Below are 18,156 nucleotides of genomic sequence, written 5' to 3'. Positions count from 1 at the left end.
TGCCGAAGTTCCTTTGTCTTTTTTCTGCTGAAGGCCCAGGCTGTAACTATAGCCATAGCAGATCATGTCACTGCTATGGTGCCCAGAAGGCCAGGGGGTCCAGGATCATCTGGATACACAGTGATTTATGCAAACAGCAACTGGCAAGCACACTTTGATAACATGATTGTGTACATATAGGCTAAAAACCTCCAAAACATTGCTAAGCAAGCAATTAGCACTCTGTATCACCAGAGGAACGGTCTTGGAGATAGAGATTAGAGGGACATGGGGGCCCCTTAATGGTTTTGTTATAGGGCCCCATTACAGATAATTACAGCCCTGCTAAAGGCTGTCTTTTCCTACTGTCTTCTTCTATAATGCATAACCTCAAGCGCACACAATTCACCTCCGTCTTACCTTCGCTCCTCCAGTGAGTAGTGTACCATCAGGGCCCAGCATACTTCCCGATTCTCCCTTCTCTCCCTAGAGAAAAAGGATTTGTTTATTTATGTCGCTTTTCCAAGTATTAACATTTATTCAATGACTGGAACATGGTTAAACACAATATTTATTTGTAAACCGGTGGCAGAAACATTGCATGGATTGCACCAACCCCTTATGGATTTGAGAAATGTATCCTGTATACTTACACACATTCCTATACACGTTCTGACACTGGCAGATTGAATGTAGAAAGATGATGAACATAAATCTACATTTCATATCTAAAGCTGGCTGTAATCAGCCAGCCCCACAATCTACATCAATCAAAAAGCATAAACAACCATATATTTAAATAAGGCAATTCACAAACACCCTAGCCTAATCTTTCTCACCTGTTACATATCCCAGGTAATTACCATATGCTGAATGTGGTTACCAGCCTAGAACCATGACAATGTTTAAATCCTCAACTCTGTCATTACCCAGCTTCTACCATAGAGTATTATGGAGCAGTGAAGATGGTCCATTCGTCTCTATGAGAGGCCCATTTGCGGCAAAGTGGCACAGAAAGAAGAAATTGAGGATGTAAACATTGCTGGGGCTTTGGGAGGCTGCAACATTCAGTTCTGGGTAAGCATGTATCTGGAGTGTGTAAGAGTGGGTACGCAGATTAGGAGATTGTGGTATGGTGGGCTAGGGCAGGTTTGAAGCATTCAGTTGTTATGCTGGCATGTCTTTACTTTTCTAAATCAGCACATGTGTGTTCAATTATGTATCAAATAGTAACTTTTTCTTAGTAAAATGCTCACTTTTAGGCCAGGCAGGCCTGTGTAACCCTGTTCTCCTGGCTCTCCTTTGAGGTCTCTAGAACCCTAGAAAAACAAAGAATACAAAATAAGCAGAGACATACACAATGAATACTTATGTGTAAAATATCTATCTGAAACAATGTCTGATAGTCAGATCTATACACTATCTCGGCCATGAAAATGCAGAAAGAGTATTTATAATACAAAATGTAGACACTCAACACCGTTTCTACTGTGTAGCAGAAATGTGATACAGTTTGAATGAAAATCTTTTTGTTATTGACCCATTTACACAAAGTACCAGTGTTCTGAGTACCCAATGGGCTACTTTTGTAGGGTTTAGAGTACATCTGCTTCTTACAGTACATTTATCATAACAATTGGAATGTTAGCTAATATTTCTTCACACATAAAACAGATATATTTGAATGTTTAAGTCATTTAAATATATATTGGACTGTCTGAAACACATTTACATGGCCCTGGTATGCTGTGTGGTGCCTCTAATGCTCTAAAAGTTGGGGCATTGTATATGTAAGCATTAAGTCAATATTTTCTTTATGTTTTCACATTACATATTGCCTACCTCAAAGTATTTGAAATCTACATACACATGAGAAGCTCTAATGGTCAATATTCAAATGGCTCCTCATCTTGCTTTATGTAAATGGAAGAAACCACTTAATAGTATGTACCCCTCCCTATGTAACATGCAAAAAATACATTTTAGACATCCTTACCTCTCTTGTTCCACCAATGATATCCTTAAATGAAAGACAAAATGTGAAATTACTAGAGTATATACATTACATATACATTAGTACCTACAAACACAACTATGGACAGCTAGAGACAGACTCAATACATGCAATATATATAGTACATGGTACATCAAGAAGGAGTTAAATAAATCTGCTTACTCTGCCATCCGATGATCTGTAAATAATTTGCCCAGGAGGTCCAGGTGGTCCAGGAATTCCAATTCCATCACGGCCTGGTTCTCCCTACAACAAGCATTGTAACACATTAATGCAACCCAACCCTTCCAGTGACCTTTCAGTCACCTGATAAAGGGCGAAACTGAATTCTACTGCAATTGCACTATAGGTGACTACTGAGGTTGCTCTCATTTTCATTTTGCTGTAGAAGTCCTCAAGCAGTGGCTCAAAGCTCTCGGGTACCTATATTGTTGTTCTGTGCGCTGCACCTTTCTAAATACTTACTATTTATACATCTCCAATAACCATGGAGATCACAGTCTAGCTTTATAATTAGCAAGAATTATTTAAATTCATTAAAAAGAAAGAAGTTTTTAGTTTCCTATATACACTTAATGCAGTTTATAATTTTTAAATGTGACCCAGGAGTACAGTGCTTAAGGATCTCTTTTCTACAGCTGGAAGATACCAGCATTCTTCAGCTTTGTACATTATATTTGTATTCCCCTAAATTTCTGCACACTAAACAGTGAAGTGGGCCCATACTCAAAGAGTAAACCTTTGCTGTTTTATAGGGAATATCTAAGTTGGGTTAATCGTTACATTGCCTCAACACTGTACAGTATACACTCCAATAGCTGTATAACTCTAGTGTGAGATCACCTATGGCATATGTAACTCGCCCACTCCTGACTCTGATGACCGCTGTTTTCATGGGATTTGTGGTTTCTGCCATTTGGTAATGTCACTATTGTTCTGCTCACTGTAATTCTGAAGGCTTGCTGGAGAGTAAGCTGTACCTGAGGACCTGCAGTGTAAACATCTACTTCATTCACTCTGTGGATCTCTACCACCTATAAATGCCTCCCCCTCCTGTTCTACCACTGTCTGTGAATCCCCCACCTCTCCTGCCCCCCATTGATCCCTCCTCCCGACCATAATTAGTCCATCACTCATCAGATACATTTTTGTCTGTTTGTAATGTCACTACTGTGCTGCTCACTGTTCTTTTGAGGGCTTGCTGGAGAGTAAGCTGTACCTGAGGACATGCAGTGCATACATCTCCCTGCCCTCTACTTCAATCATTCTGTGGATCTCCACCACTCCTATGACCTGTTAATGCCCCCCTCTCCTGTGCTTCTTGTCTGTGGATCCTCCGCCTCTCCTGCCACCTGTGATCCTTCCTCCCCAGCATCATCAGTTCATCACTCATGGGGGGGTCTGCATGAGAAAGCGAAGTCCTTCTCTATTCTCTACCAACATGGCTGCTACAGAATGAGGTATGGTAAATCCTTCCTGGGGAAACCAGCTGTACGGAACCTAGAGACAACCTTGGCAACTAGCATTGAGCAGGACACAGGCCTGCTTTAAGAACTGCTTTAAGTACTTTTATTTTTGTTACATGCCTAGCTAGCCTCAGAAGAAAATGAATCAGCTGATAACTGAGCGTTCTTACCCGTTCTCCTTGATCACCTTTGTCTCCCCTTTGACCCTATAAAGAAATAACACGCTATTTAGATTAAAGTTAATTATAGGTTTAAAGTGGCTAAAATATTAAAATGTGTTTCAAATAAAATTGGGGAAACAAATGTAATTTTGTTGAAATGATACAAATCAAAAGGAAATGTCTTTATCAAACATGAAAGCGAGTCAGAAAATTGATGGAACAGCAGATGTTTGCAATATACATGAAATACAAATATTAAAATAAAAGATGGAAAATTCACTGAAGCATTGTCTATGATGAGCAATTACGGAGAAGCAGTATATATGTTTTATTTTTAGTATCTTTTTATAGCAATGTTACCAAGAGACAAAGTAAAGTCTCTACTGTGCCAGAATCCCTGCAGCTAAAGATATCAGTGAAACGGAAGAATATACAAAGAGATGCTTTTCAGCAATGAAATTCAAGCATTTACCTGAGGGCCTGGGAATCCGTCCAATCCGGGTCTTCCATCCAAACCAGCAATTCCTCGATCACCCTGATATAAGCAAGAGTTAAATCACATTAGGGGGAAGCACCAATAGTTAGGAGGTTACAATGGTCACTTAATAAAGCTTGCACTTGGAGTCCAAATAGATGTAGTCCACCTTTGTTATATGTATTTTTCAGTATCTTCTGTGAAGACAGAGCTCAGGTCTATGTAATGATAGTCTCATGACAGGGAACTGGTATCTGGTTTCCTTTAAGGAAATACAGTAAATTACAGCTTCTATGGTGCCAATTCACAAAGCTTTTTTTTTGCTGATTTCAGCTGTTATTTAATAGATATTGCACGCTATTTAGGTTTGTTCAATTCACCAAATGATTTAACGCTTGGAATCTCCACCAGTCACTGTCTGTGTTTGCAGAAGGGATATTTTATCGTGTAATTTGTTATTTGACATTGCAATCCTTATTTTAACAAGCCTAATCATTAAATATGAACAGAAGTGCAATTCACAAATATTTTTTGGACATTCATGGACCGTTTCCTGGCGGTATTTTCTGCTCTGAGAGGGAGATTTGTGAGGTGAACTTCTGCTAGTGAAGCCTCTTTTTTTGCAGTTTTTGGAAGATGGAACCGTGTTTTATTAGATTTTATTATTATTAAAATATATTATTCTTTTTTAATGTATTTTTTTTTAATATATTATTATTATTATTATTATTAATGTATTATTTTTTGAAGAGGGGTTGTAATTCGTAAACTTTGTAACATGTAAACTTCAATAGTTTTAATAAAGTTGTTTACATACAACAGTGCAGTCAGTTGAAAACATGTCATTTGTAGCCACTGTTCTCCTCCCCTTCTGGTCCCAGAATGCATCAGTCAAACGGATTTTAACACCTTAAATGTTAATTTTATGATTCAAGACATAAAAATAACTCTGGAGGGGTATAAATTACACTTCAGTTGCTAAAATAACATAGAACGCATACAAATAACAACTCCTTGAGCACTTCACTGCACATTGTATGCTTCTTACAGTGTGCATTAGCTACAGCAAGTCAAATAGAGCCTGCCTAATTTGTCGGCTGCAGGACACCCAGCATCATCTAGCACTTTCCTACCCAGCCTGACTGTTCCTTCCCCACCCTTTTTTTTAAAACTGAAATTCAGTTACATAGTTACATAGTATCTGGGGTTGAATAAAGACACAAGTCCAACCGATATAGGTCCGCGCATCATCTCTTTCTTAGGAGTACCTGTACCCCTGTATATTACGGTCTCTCAGGAAATCATCCAAGAGTCTCTTGAACAATTTCACACTCCTGGAGGAAATCACTGCCCATGGCAGTGAGTTCCAGACCCTAACCGCTCTTACCGTGAAGATCCCACTTCACCCTTTGTGCTGGAATTTGTTTTCCACCAATTTTAGGTGGTGTCCTCTAGTTTTTGTAATGGAGTTAAACTTAAAGAGTTTGTTGCCAATGTTGCTGTTGCCATTGAACACCTTGTACTTGGAAATCATATCCCCCCTTAATCTCCTTACTTCCAATGTGAACATATTTAAATTTATTAGCCTTGTCTCATAGCTCTGGTCCTCCATTCCCCTACCCAGCACAGAGCCCTGAGGCACACCGCTTATTACACTTGCCCAGTCTGAGAAGGTGCCATTCTTTCAATCATGAAGGTTCAGCATCATATGTGGGTACTACCTAGTGTGGTCTGCATGCCAATGCAGTCTTCTTAGAAATGCCCACTCCTCCAGACTGACATCAAGGCATTTTGAGATTTGAATAACTTCTCTCTAAAGCCAGACCACTGCTTGCATCAGGGCTGAGGGCTGTTGGAAGGAGTACTGAGGCAGGGTGCGGTAATGTACTCAGGAAGCCATGTACAGCTCTCTGCTGCCTCCTCCTACCAGCCATAATTTGCCTGCATTGCATAGTGATGCACAGTGACCCAGTGATGATGTCACCAAGTCTAAAATAAGGTATGTAATGTAAAATGGAAAGGTTTTATCTAAAAATGTCATTAGCGTGTTGATGAAGGGGGAGGGGTGAACCAGGGAAGACAAAATATATGTAGGTTGAACTTCAGCTTTAACAGTTTACAAAAAACAAAATGTAAATAGTCACTATCTAATAATAATACATTGCCAATAATGATCTACCTTTGGTCCTGGAAGTCCTGGATATCCTGCATCTCCCTGTGGGAAAAAAAAAATAATTAAAATGAGTCGTATATTAGGCATCTACCCAATAGAGGTCATTGCTATGAAGTCCATACCACGCTCACATCACCCTGCCCCGCAGACTCAGCCTTCAATAGTAAACATACTGAACTCTGAACAAGCAGCCGTGCACAGTCAAAATGAACATGAAGGGTCTATATCACTTCCCACACTCTTCACACATTCCTCACATACTGAGTAATGAGAATATCATTCTGACCTTCTCTCCAGGAACTCCAGGCCTTCCCTGATAAAAGAACGTTTTGAGAAGCATATTAGATAATGTGAAGGCTGAAATGCAGCTCATCATAAAATACCTACAATGATCTAAATTTATCGGAATTTTCCAATCTGGAATCAGAAAGTAACTTTATCAGAAAACCTGTGCTGAGAGATATGCAGGGGCTGCCATGGTTGACCGCTCTCCCTCAAAATCCTAGGTACCTGGCTGTCTCTGCTGGCAAGTTTTTATTGCTCTCTGTGTCCCTGTTGGGTAGATTCACTCTTTCTATTTGTCCTGTTGACCGCTGACTTGTCACCAGAACAAGAGGTGAGGGTAAATCTGATGTGGACAGCTAAAGCAATGACAACTGTCTAAGAAGAAAATCCCATCACCTTGCAGTCATTTCCTATCACTTCCTGTTGTGATAGGAAATGACTGATAGGATCACTACCCAGGGCAGGAAGTGAAGCAAAATCTTCTGAACAGGACACAGACAGCAAAAGTAAATTTACACAGGATTTATCTCTTCCCTACTTTATCCAAAACATAAAAATGTTCTGGAAGGCCCCTGGAGCTCTTAAAATCAGGGTGCTCAATATCCAAATCTCATGTCTCCCTACAGCAGACTGCTCTAAGGCATGTGGGAAGGATGTGGCAGAATTCTAACACATTGTGCCTGATGAAGGGACCCAAATTGGCCCCAAAATGTTGCCTTCTCTGTGGCAAGATGGACATGCGTCAATAAATACTTTTTTGGACAATTGACCTTGGTGTGCTGATGACATTCTATTATCATTTTAACTCTATGCTCGCCATCCGCAGTCATTTCCTCACCCACCTACAAGGGGTATATTGGTAAGTTCTAACACTGTTCCTAATTAGAACTCTATCTGGACATTTCTGGTTTTCATATAACTAATTGTAGTATAAACGAGAGTTAATTAAATACCTGTATGCCTCGGCCACCAAAACCAATCCCTGAACCTTCCATGTCATCCTAAACAAAAGATAAGTAACAAGGTTAAGGAAAGAAGGAACTGAGATATGACAAAACTGGTAAAGGTCAGCAGAAATTACAATATAATGCCAATACAAGAGACTTGGTAAAGGGCTGTTGTGCTTTATATATCAGAGCTGCTTTGTTACAGCCACAGCTTGTTATTCAAGCTGATATCATTTTTGTCCAGGCCTCCACAAATGATAATATATTATATACATTTTACATGGTCTGATTTCAAAGCACATTACTTAGCACAACAAGCTGAGCAGAAATGCCACTTCTATCATTGGTTATAGGATGGCGCTGGCACAGATAAGCTTAGTTATCATATAACTACTCCTTTATCCTGGGCTGTTAGATATTCAAATGTCAGGCTATAGACTCTTCCTGGATATTTTCCACCATAGCCAAAGTGATTTTTGGTGTAGAATAGTAAGAGGATATAACAATCCCTCGGGGGGATACTCTGAGAAATCTGAACAGTCTCCAACAGATGCATTGAAAACTAATTTCTATCATTAATTATTTTACTTACATATACACAGCCACCATTAATTATTTTACTTACATATACACAGCCACCAAAAAATAAAAACAGCTTACAAATCCATCAGCAGTTCCACGTCCAGAAGGGCCAGGTGGTCCCGGAGGTCCAGGCACTCCACGGGGTCCAATTGGTCCGGGAAGTCCAGCTAATCCAGTTTCTCCAGGAGTTCCAGGAATGCCAGGTTCCCCAGTACCTCCCTGTAGTTAGGACAGAACATGAACATATATAATACATTATATTCCTTTAAAGTCTAAACTGGGACACTTGTGATGTTATGGTTGTAACTGTAGTCACAAATATATGGCTCATGTGCCACACATAGGGCAACAAATCTAAAAATAATATATGTCTCTAAAACTCTACTCATGTTGGTTTTACAACTGCTTAGGCGGATGACTAAAAATAAAACATGTATTCTTATGATTTAGGCTCTTGCTTAAGGCTGTAGAATATTTTGACTAGTGCCATATTTGACTGGCATCCTAAACGCTTAATATAACTTTAACAATTAAAGTGACAGGTGGTTCTAAGGTTCCTTAATTTCCCCAACACCCATAGAACACTGAGGATTGGTGGTTGGTACAACTAAATGTTGAGAGATCTGGGTCAGCTTTAGTTTACTTAGGTAAGGAGCAGCTATGCAGTTTGTTAGATATCAATGACAGGAAGCAGAACAGAGATTGATATGCATTATTATAATTATTATACAGGATTTATATAGCGCCAACAGTTTGCGCAGCACTTTTGTTTTAGAGCACAGTTATGTACCCAGAAATAATTTCACTAGACACTTCTGTATGTTGTCCAGGGAGCACTGCTCAAAGCCTCCCTACTTGTACCTAAGGTGCAAGTCATATATATGTATATAGTACTTGATCAGATGTTTTGATTCAGTAGCGCAATGCAGATGAGGCACTGTATGTTACAAGATTACAGTCCACAGTGGGGATTGCGCTGTTCTCATAGGCTTTGGCCATTTTTTAAAATTTCTATCTACTTTTACATCTTTCTTGACTGATGCTTTTATCTGTTGTTTTACTGTATACGTAGTTAGTGTTTTACCAATAAATACTTAAACTATGACAAAGGAATCCCAGAGTGATATGGGTTATCTAAAGAGCCAGAATGCCAGTAGTTATCTCCTTTCTGACACATTTGTCTCTGACTGAAGCCTCGGACAGAGCTGTCTGATAAGGGATGAGTCAGTTTAATTCAGCTATTCTATAAAGCAAATCTGTGCTTTGCCTTAGTATACTTTAAAGCTGGACCCAGCAAGCTATGATTATCTTTCTTTTGCTCTCCCACTGCTTTGTACACTGCTAGAAGCCCCGTATGCAGTACCTTGAGCTTACACATGGTTAAGGGCTATCTCCCCATTCACATTGGCTTGTTCTAGATGCCTCAGCAGCCAATCACCAAGCAGCAGAAATGTTAAACAGTAAGGAAGTGAAGTGGGTCACATGCTTAGTCATACTCAAAAATACTAGGTACATTTATTGTCTCCTGGCAGCCAAATGGAGGGGTGGAGGAGACAGAAGGTAACTGTAATCAGCTGGTGGGGGCCACCATTTAAGAGAATCTGTTGCCCTGTATGAACAAAGCAAAGATTCACCACAATCTCTGCAAATGACAGGCTTAAAACTCTACCTGTTGGCTGTCAAAATATGAAATATATATGCAATATTTACTATTCACCTGACTAAATAAAAGAAAACATGTTTTCTATATTTTTTAGTCTTGGTTATAATAAAGAGATACACATGACATTCCTTTTAGAAAATACTGGGTTAAATATTCACGCACACTTCTGCCATGAGGATGGCAAGATGGGGAGGGGAATGTACTCTGTTATAACTTATACACTTTCCAGTAGTGATGAAATTGGGTCCAACCTATAATAGCTGCTTCTGGGGCATTCACAACCCCGCAGCTGCACAAAAAAAAGGGGCGGGATGCTAGTGCGGGCATTATTGCCCTTATATGGCCACATTGACCTAATATGGCCATGTGCCCATATAGCGACAATGATATCACCAGCATCCCACCCCTTTATTTATGTGAAGCTTCAGGGCAGGGAATGCACCAGACGCAACTGATTGGGATGGCGTTGACCACCTTCTGGGAATATTTTATGAGATCTTTTCATCAGAAATTACTTATTTTCCCCATGATTACCACACAATGCATTGTATTTCTGCACACACAATATCAGAAGTCAATTTTGACATAACTGTTTTTCAGTACATGCTGTAAAAACACATAACCACTCCCTGTACATCACACACAAACACGGGCCATTCCTGAAAGGACCACATTACTAACAGCAATATACAGTACTGCACTACATATTATACAGGACAAAGACTGCACTCGTTTTCAAAGCATGCTTTGTTAAACCTGCAGACTTATTCACAAAGTACAAAGAATAATGATAATGTGCAAAAGGAATAAGCAATCAGATATCATCACTTAACCAATCTGACTGCACTGAAGTACAAATTATTTGGGTCATTGCAGTTTGCACATCATATTTGCCCTTTGCAACACGTAATTGTATAAGCCGGTCATGTTCTCACTTAAATTGACACTAAACTCAGCTGTTAAAATGTCTAAAATGCATTCAAGTACCTTAACTACTAACAAAAATGTGTCTTATTTGCACATCACTCAGCTGTAGATCCTCAAATCATCTCTGAATTGGTGCTAACACTGTCCTGCCTTAAGGAGGATGGCTACTTTTTTTCCCCATGGTCCTTGTGTGTGTTGTAACGTAGCCACCGCTCCAAACTCACTCCTGTGATGGACTACAATCTCAATACAAATTAGTAAACTAAACATGAGATTGTAGTCCATCACAGGAGCAAGCATGGAATGGTGGCCACTTTACAACACACACAGGGACCATGGGAAACAAAATTAGCCATCCTCCAGAAGGAAGGACAGTGCCGTCATGAATTCAGAGATGATTTGAGGATCTACAGCCGAGTGATACACAAATAAGATACATTTATGTTAACAGTTAAGGTACTTGAATGGTCTTTTTTAAGACTGAACTCCTGAGTTTAGCATCACTTTAACATGGTAACAATATTGGTCTTTGTGAATGTACACCAGGGTTTTTTTACATGCTTGGTAAGTGCCGAGTTCAGTTTCCTACACTACATGCTGGAACAGGCACACACAGCACCATCTTACAATGCATGCTGGGAGTTTGACACTTGTTACCTGCGAGGCTACATCATAGGAGATACGAGACAGAATCTCCCTCAAATAGGAGGGGATTGGAGGTAAGGTGCTCTGCGAGATATTACAATTATTTCTGAGATTTTGAAAATTTGAAATAAAGAATGTATAAAAAAAATATATATTTCTGAGAACAAGTCTTCAATAAACACGAACAACAGCAGACATGAAAGTTTCACTTACTTTGGTTCCAGGAGCTCCTGGAAGTCCGATATCACCATCAGTACCCTAAACAATGGAAATTGACATCAGTATTCTATGTATTTAATTCCTTCTGTGAGTGTGTAATATTTCCTTATTTTTATGATGCCATCTTTGGTTTGACACTATTACAGTTTTATTAAAGCATCCAAAGTGACATCAATAATTCAGAGCACAGTAAGAGATTTTATTATTAGTTTCCATTAAAAGTTGTTGATGGCAAATTATAATGCGTCATTGGGAAACATGAAGCACAGATACATGTAAAACAGTTGATTTGGATAAGAGGGGAAGGGTTAGAGCCTCTGTCAGTGTTGTATTACTGTGTCCCCATTAGTGAGATTTCCCTGACTTCCTTTCAGGGCAGGAAGTGATAGAAAATCTCTCCAATGGGACACCAACAAAAAATACATTTTTAGTAAAATGGAGCTAGGAGTAGGAAATAGAAATTCTGACAATGTTTTTATTGCGGTCTATCCCATTCCATCCCCATGACAACCACTCCCACCATTTCTTGGCGTCACAGGAACAGGCAGTAAGGGCACACTCTCCCAAGTGGGTTAACAGGCAGAAGGAAACCCAACAGAAATGTTAATCTTTGTATCCATAATTACAAAAAAATTTTTTTTTAAATGGCTGGAGCTAGGCTTTACCCAGGTATCATACACCCAAAGTATGCATGTTTTAAGTAGAATAATGAAGACTACCTACCGGTTTAGCATTTCTCTTACCAGTTAAAAGTCTTAAATAAAAAGAATATGGCACATAAATGTACTAGATAAATAAATATTTTATCAAAATTATATTTCTTACCCTCTCTCCAGAAATTCCAGGGGGGCCCTGGATTCCATCTTTTCCAGAAGGACCCTACAAAAAAAAAGAAGTTTATGCTTGCAGACATAATTACATAACTACAAATTAAAACTACAGCTAAACTAGTAAATTAAATCCATACATATTTAATATATAAAAATGTTTGTAAATTACATTTCAGATTTAAAAAATAGTTATTATTGTTTCTAAAGGTGAACATCAGGCATTGATTTACCCCTAGGAAAATTGAGGACTAACTTATGAAGCTACGATTTACTAAAGTTGTGTAAATAGTAATGAAGGTGCAGAAACTGTAGAAACCAGATTTTAGCTTACCAAATTTGAATTGCTCTGGGTTACTGCACTTTGCTTGTCTCAATAAATCTAACCGAATACAGTAATCAGTAATCAGAATAACAACTAAGGGGTCTATTCACTAAGCTGCCGAGGGCAGCCGAGTGAATGACCGATCTGAAGTGAAGTGAGCCGAACACTGTTCGGCTATTCACTTCAGGCTGGTACGGCTGATATCAGCCGTACATCGGCTGAAATCAGCCCTACATCGGCTTGCTTCGCGTGGCTTTGCATGTTCGGTGGACCCGAAGTGCAGAAGGAGTTCGACTCAGCCGATCCAACATCTGGATCGGCTGAGCCGAACCTCCGGCAGGCTTCTCACTGCTGTTCGGGCTATTCTTAAAGATGCCGAACAGCAGTGAGTAAATAGCCGAATGCCGCTGAGCGGCATTCGGCTCGGCTGTTCTGCTCGGTCAGAAAAAGAGTGAAAGAAGTAAATAGAAAACGATTGTGTGGAGCTAGCAGTGACAGCTAGCTCCGCCCAATAGTTTCCTATTGTCCGGCGGCTCTGCTGCTGTAAAAAAAAACGAAAAAAAAAACTCTCCCAGGCGCTCTGGGAGCCTTCCGCTCCCGGCCGCTCAGGAGAGAAACACCGCTGTGTCTTTTTTTCTTTATTCTGAGACGAGCGATGTCAGAATAGAAAAAAAAAAAGAATTTTCCCATTGAAAAGCATTGGGACATTACTATTGGCTATTTCAATTTGCAATAGCCAATAGTAAACTAGCATTGTACTGCCCTCTGCTGATGGACCTGATGGGGAACTGCAGCTGAGGGTGGGTACAATGCTTGTTTACTATTGGCTATTGCAAATTGAAATAGCCAATAGTAATGTCCCAATGCTTTTCAATGGGAAAATTCTTCTTTTTTTTATTTTTTTTATTCTGACATGGATCGTGTTAGAATAAAGAAAAAAAGACACAGCAGTGTTTCTCTCCTTATTGGCCGGGAGCAGGAGACTACCGGGGCGCCAGAGAGAGTTTGCTGTTTGGAGATCAGTGTCCCTGGTTAGCAAGTAACCAGGGACGCTGTAGGTCGCGGACCGCGTACCTGACTCGTGGGAGCAGCTGCTCCTGGCTGGGCTTTCTCCCTTCCTTTTCAGCAATTCACAGAACTCCAGCCGTAAACGAAGTGATTAGTAGGGTCTGCAGCAGACCTTACTAATCACCACTAGATCACCAGGGATTGTGCCTGCTCGCCTCTTCCATGCAGAAAGACAAGCATGTGAGTTAAGATAATTTAAGAGGGTCTGTTTAGGGGGCGGAGTTAAGGCTAGGGCAGGGTAGGGGGTTAGGTGGGCAACTGGTGGCGAGTAACTCTTAAGGCCAGGCTAGTAGCTCAGGACTTGAAATTTTGACCCCTGCTATAACCTATAGCAAGACATTATGTTTCATATTTTGGTGTTTGGAATATGTTAAATGCAAAGTTTTGTGAGGGGTGAGGCGATGGAATAAAGGATTGTTTGTATACATTTTTGTTAAATTTTTGGAAATGGGAATATGTTTTAAATAAAATTAACTTTAAAAAAAAATAAAAAACTGTCCATAAATATTGTGCTTTAAAAGCCCCATAAAAATATTAGGAAAAGTTAATAACATTGTGTATCAGTTTGGAACAAAGAAGAACATGTCATTTTCTTAAAGTGGCTAAAGTGCACCCGTTACCCATACACAGTGCTAGCACCTAAAGTATAGCATGTGCTAGGCCTGTATGTCAAGGGACGCAGCTTAACAGCTCAGTAAGAACAAGTGATATCACAGTGTTGTCACTAAGTGCCAGAAAACAAATAGCTTTATATTGGTCTAGTCCAAAAAAGTGTGAAGTTTAAGAAATGCCCAGCCATTGCTGACTTATATCTGAATAAAAGCTACGAATGAGCTGCTATACTCTATGACATAGCGGTTGAGGACTGCCCTATCTCAAATTGGTTCAAGCAATGGTCCAATTAAACTACTGTATATTTACATCTTACAAATTTCAAGCCTCATCCTTCATTTTTTTTTTTTAAGGTGGACTGTTCCACCAAAACAGGGTCGTTTGGGTGTTTACCTGATGACCAAACAACAGATAAAAATCTGTCCAGCTGTGCAAACCACAACACAATGAACAAAATAAATCATCATATAACCTTACCGGAGGCCCAGGGGGTCCAGGTATTCCGTCTTGTCCAGCCCGACCAGGTAGACCAGGGGGTCCTGGGACTACAGTATTGTTTCCACCAAAGGTTCCTGGTACCCCTGGTAATCCAGGTACTCCAGGAGGGCCAGGTGAGCCAGGTATACCAGGTGGTCCCTGTACATCAGATATAAAAGATACAAGAAGACAAGTTTAGGGCCATATCAGGGCATGATTTTCGTTGTTTTTAATTTACATAGCATCACATAATTACAGTTTTTCATCTGCATAATTCCAAACTCAGATTCAGACATCTATAGCTTTGTCCAACACACTTAGGGTAAAATATATAGGCCACAAATATAAGAAGGCAGCAGGATTTTGAAAGTCATTCTGTAAAATGAAACAAACCTACATGGTCGCACTGGCTGAGTGTGCATGTTTATGCCTGGGAACATGCCTACAATGTTGGTGTTAACTTGGGGTGACAATATATATGACACACCACAAGCCTTTATAAAGCATATTTATTTGGCTGTATGTTACTCTCTATCTGACTGCCAGATGGTAGCTTCTGAATAAGAGTGAATCTGGGGGACTCCTACAATTCTTATAAAGCTGGCCATACACTGGTAGATTTTTTTCTTTTGGGATGAACAGAATTTTTTTTTTCCAACAGATTCCTCTATTCACGCTAAACAGCATGCATGGAGGAATCTCCCACTGCGGGTATTGTATATTGATAGTAGGCCCTGCTGGTTGTCACAATAACTGAACAGCATCTGCAGCTGACTGAATGCAGGCGCTGTTTGTACTTTAAGTTTCCACCTGGCTCCTTCTATATGTCAAGGACACCCATTGAGTGAATTTTGGCCAGTTCATCAAGAACCAGCCAAAAGTGGCAATGTATAGCCAGCCATGTATATGTTTGTAGCTGGTGACAGCAAAGTGCGTATAAAGCATGTGAATTGTTGTGGTCAGGGCCGGATTTACTCTCCCTGCTGCCCCAAGGCCAGGTTCCTCAACACGCCCCCCTACCTGCCAACCACCCCTCCCCACACCATGGAGAATGGGAGACCTGCAGGCTGCATACAATGTCACCAAGATCATTTGTACAAAACAAGCGGCGGCTTCCCAGCTGTACATTTAGCACTGCTTGCCCAAAACAGGGCTAAATGTAGAAAATCGGGAGATATCAGTTCCACACCCCTGCTGCCCTCTACTCCCTGTTGCCCCAAGGCCGGGCCTTGGTTGGCCTTGTGGGAAATCCGGCCCTGGTTGTGGGGTGTAAAAATATTTTGGTTTTCCGCCTGTGTAAAAGGTGAATGAGAGGCTAAGTAGTGGAACTGTTTAACCTGCACAGGCATATCCAGGGTCATGTACATGAAGACAGAGAACAAAAAAGCCAGACAACTTAAAGTATTAAGATATCGGCAGCTTTCATATTTCTAATAGGAAAAGCATTATTTTAATATGTTACTGCAAACAGCAGTAACATATTAAACAGATTTTTTTTTACCATTGCCTGTTCGTATTTACATGGAAATCAAAAATTATTTGTTGAGATCTGAATATAAACTTACCCTAAAGTTTTCCAAATCTGGGCCATAGCCAGAACCCTCCATATCAATGAATGTCTGAGAGGCAAGAACAGGTTTTATTAATACACATATCAATACTATTAACATATATGACACCTCACATCTATATTTCACAAAAAAAAACAAAAAACATTATTCATAAAGTCCTTTTTTGTATAAGTTTATTATAGTTTAGTTGTGTGGCAACTGAATGATTATTAAAGGAAAACCATTTTTTATTTGGAATATAATTCATATAACAAGAATAAATGCTCAACATGGCATTATGAAATTCAATGTTACTAACATCTGATGATATTACATAACTACCTTTCCCCAGAGCACCTATTTTCCAATTAAAGTGGGACTAAGGATGCACGATAAAGGAAGACCCCGCTCCACTTAACTCTTAATCTAGAAAAGTGCAACAAGTGCACTGGAACTGCCTATATAAATATCTATAAAACAGTAGCAGGCAAGGCTCTGTAATTAAGTTTGCCAAAATATTTGAAGTGAACATGGCTGTTACGGCAGGAATTTTCCACCCCAAAATTATAGCGTTACTTTAAATGAAAGGATAAAAAAATATACCTACAATATTCCATACATGTGTAGATATGGTACCATGTGATTGTTACACGCCTTACCAATTTATCCATTTTGGAAGCTGGGCCAGGTGGGCCTGGGGGTCCAGCTGGGCCTGGAGCTCCTCTACTTCCAACACCAGGATCACCCTGAAAAAAAGAGGAACACATATATTTATTTTTGCTTTTACCTCTTAGGCTTAACTTCAGATCAAATGTAATAGCTAAAGTGCAAAAATAAATCTATGCTAACCTTTCATTGGTTTAAAACAGACAAAAAATGCAAGCTGATTTCTTACCGGTTGCTAAGTTACTCTACTCTTTATGTTTTGGCTGACATCTAAGGCTGGGTTCGAACCTGAGCATTTTTTCTATGAGCGTTTTTAGGTGCGTTTAATCCTTGCGCATTTTTCTGTCCATTGAAACACGCGTTTTATGCGCGTTTTTTAAATCAATAGAAGCCCTGTGTGCCTGTTTGCATGTGAAAACCGCGTGTATAAACGCGCGTTTTTTACACACGAAAATGCGCAAACACCCTTTTATGGGCGTTTCCATTGAAGTCTGGCAGAATCAGCGCTGAAATTTGCCAAAAAGATCATGTACTTTTTCGCGCGTAGGGCGTTTTTCAGCGCGACAAAACGCACTGAGATATGCCCAGGTGGGAACCAGGCCCAATGAATACTCTGACAGCAATGATGGAAATGTAATGTAGAAAGCTATGTCCATCAATATAGAAGTCTATCAGAAGTGTGATTGCTATGGGCCAACTAATCCACCTGCCATTGGTTGGGTGTCCAGTGCATTTGCATACGTTTTTGATGCATTTACATGCGTTATGGACCAAAGGAAATGAGACCAGCAGTATTTTTTTGGTATGGACCGGAACGGACTGCGCTGGTGTGAACAGAGCCAATAAATACCATAGGGATACAATGGGATGCTTTTTTGGTCCGAGAACAAACTGTTCTGGTCCGAAAACAACCTGTTCGGGTCCGGACATGGTGTGAACAAGCCCACAGGGAGTGTTGCAGTAACAGGAAGTTGCCTGAGTGAAGTTGGGTGTCATTTAACTAAGAAGAGCAGAGGTGGATGCGGGAGGTGGCAAAGCAGCAGTGCTGATACATAGAAAAGGTAAGCACTGCTGTGGCACCTTTTTTCAAGCCAT

General features: G+C 40.0%; 1 protein-coding gene across 1 annotated transcript in view; it reads right to left on the bottom strand.

Annotated features, from left to right (window-relative positions):
• Positions 1 to 18,156, bottom strand: part of COL18A1 (collagen type XVIII alpha 1 chain) — a 64,217-nt gene that overhangs the window by 12,660 nt on the left and 33,401 nt on the right. Inside the window, exons 10-24 of the mRNA XM_018558727.1 lie at positions 17,055 to 17,141; positions 16,411 to 16,464; positions 14,846 to 15,004; positions 12,362 to 12,415; positions 11,531 to 11,575; positions 8,161 to 8,301; positions 7,507 to 7,554; positions 6,555 to 6,581; positions 6,275 to 6,310; positions 4,093 to 4,155; positions 3,630 to 3,665; positions 2,156 to 2,239; positions 1,976 to 1,999; positions 1,236 to 1,298; positions 400 to 465 (exon numbers count right to left, since the gene is read on the bottom strand). Coding sequence (XP_018414229.1) covers positions 400 to 465; positions 1,236 to 1,298; positions 1,976 to 1,999; positions 2,156 to 2,239; positions 3,630 to 3,665; positions 4,093 to 4,155; positions 6,275 to 6,310; positions 6,555 to 6,581; positions 7,507 to 7,554; positions 8,161 to 8,301; positions 11,531 to 11,575; positions 12,362 to 12,415; positions 14,846 to 15,004; positions 16,411 to 16,464; positions 17,055 to 17,141 — 987 coding nt within the window. The remainder of the gene's footprint in view (positions 1 to 399; positions 466 to 1,235; positions 1,299 to 1,975; positions 2,000 to 2,155; positions 2,240 to 3,629; positions 3,666 to 4,092; positions 4,156 to 6,274; positions 6,311 to 6,554; positions 6,582 to 7,506; positions 7,555 to 8,160; positions 8,302 to 11,530; positions 11,576 to 12,361; positions 12,416 to 14,845; positions 15,005 to 16,410; positions 16,465 to 17,054; positions 17,142 to 18,156) is intronic.

This window comes from Nanorana parkeri, unplaced genomic scaffold (assembly GCF_000935625.1).
Source record: "Nanorana parkeri isolate BGI_ZX_2015 unplaced genomic scaffold, ASM93562v1 scaffold355, whole genome shotgun sequence".
Lineage (NCBI taxonomy): Eukaryota > Metazoa > Chordata > Amphibia > Anura > Dicroglossidae > Nanorana > Nanorana parkeri.
This window is presented reverse-complemented; position numbering and strand designations above follow the sequence as displayed.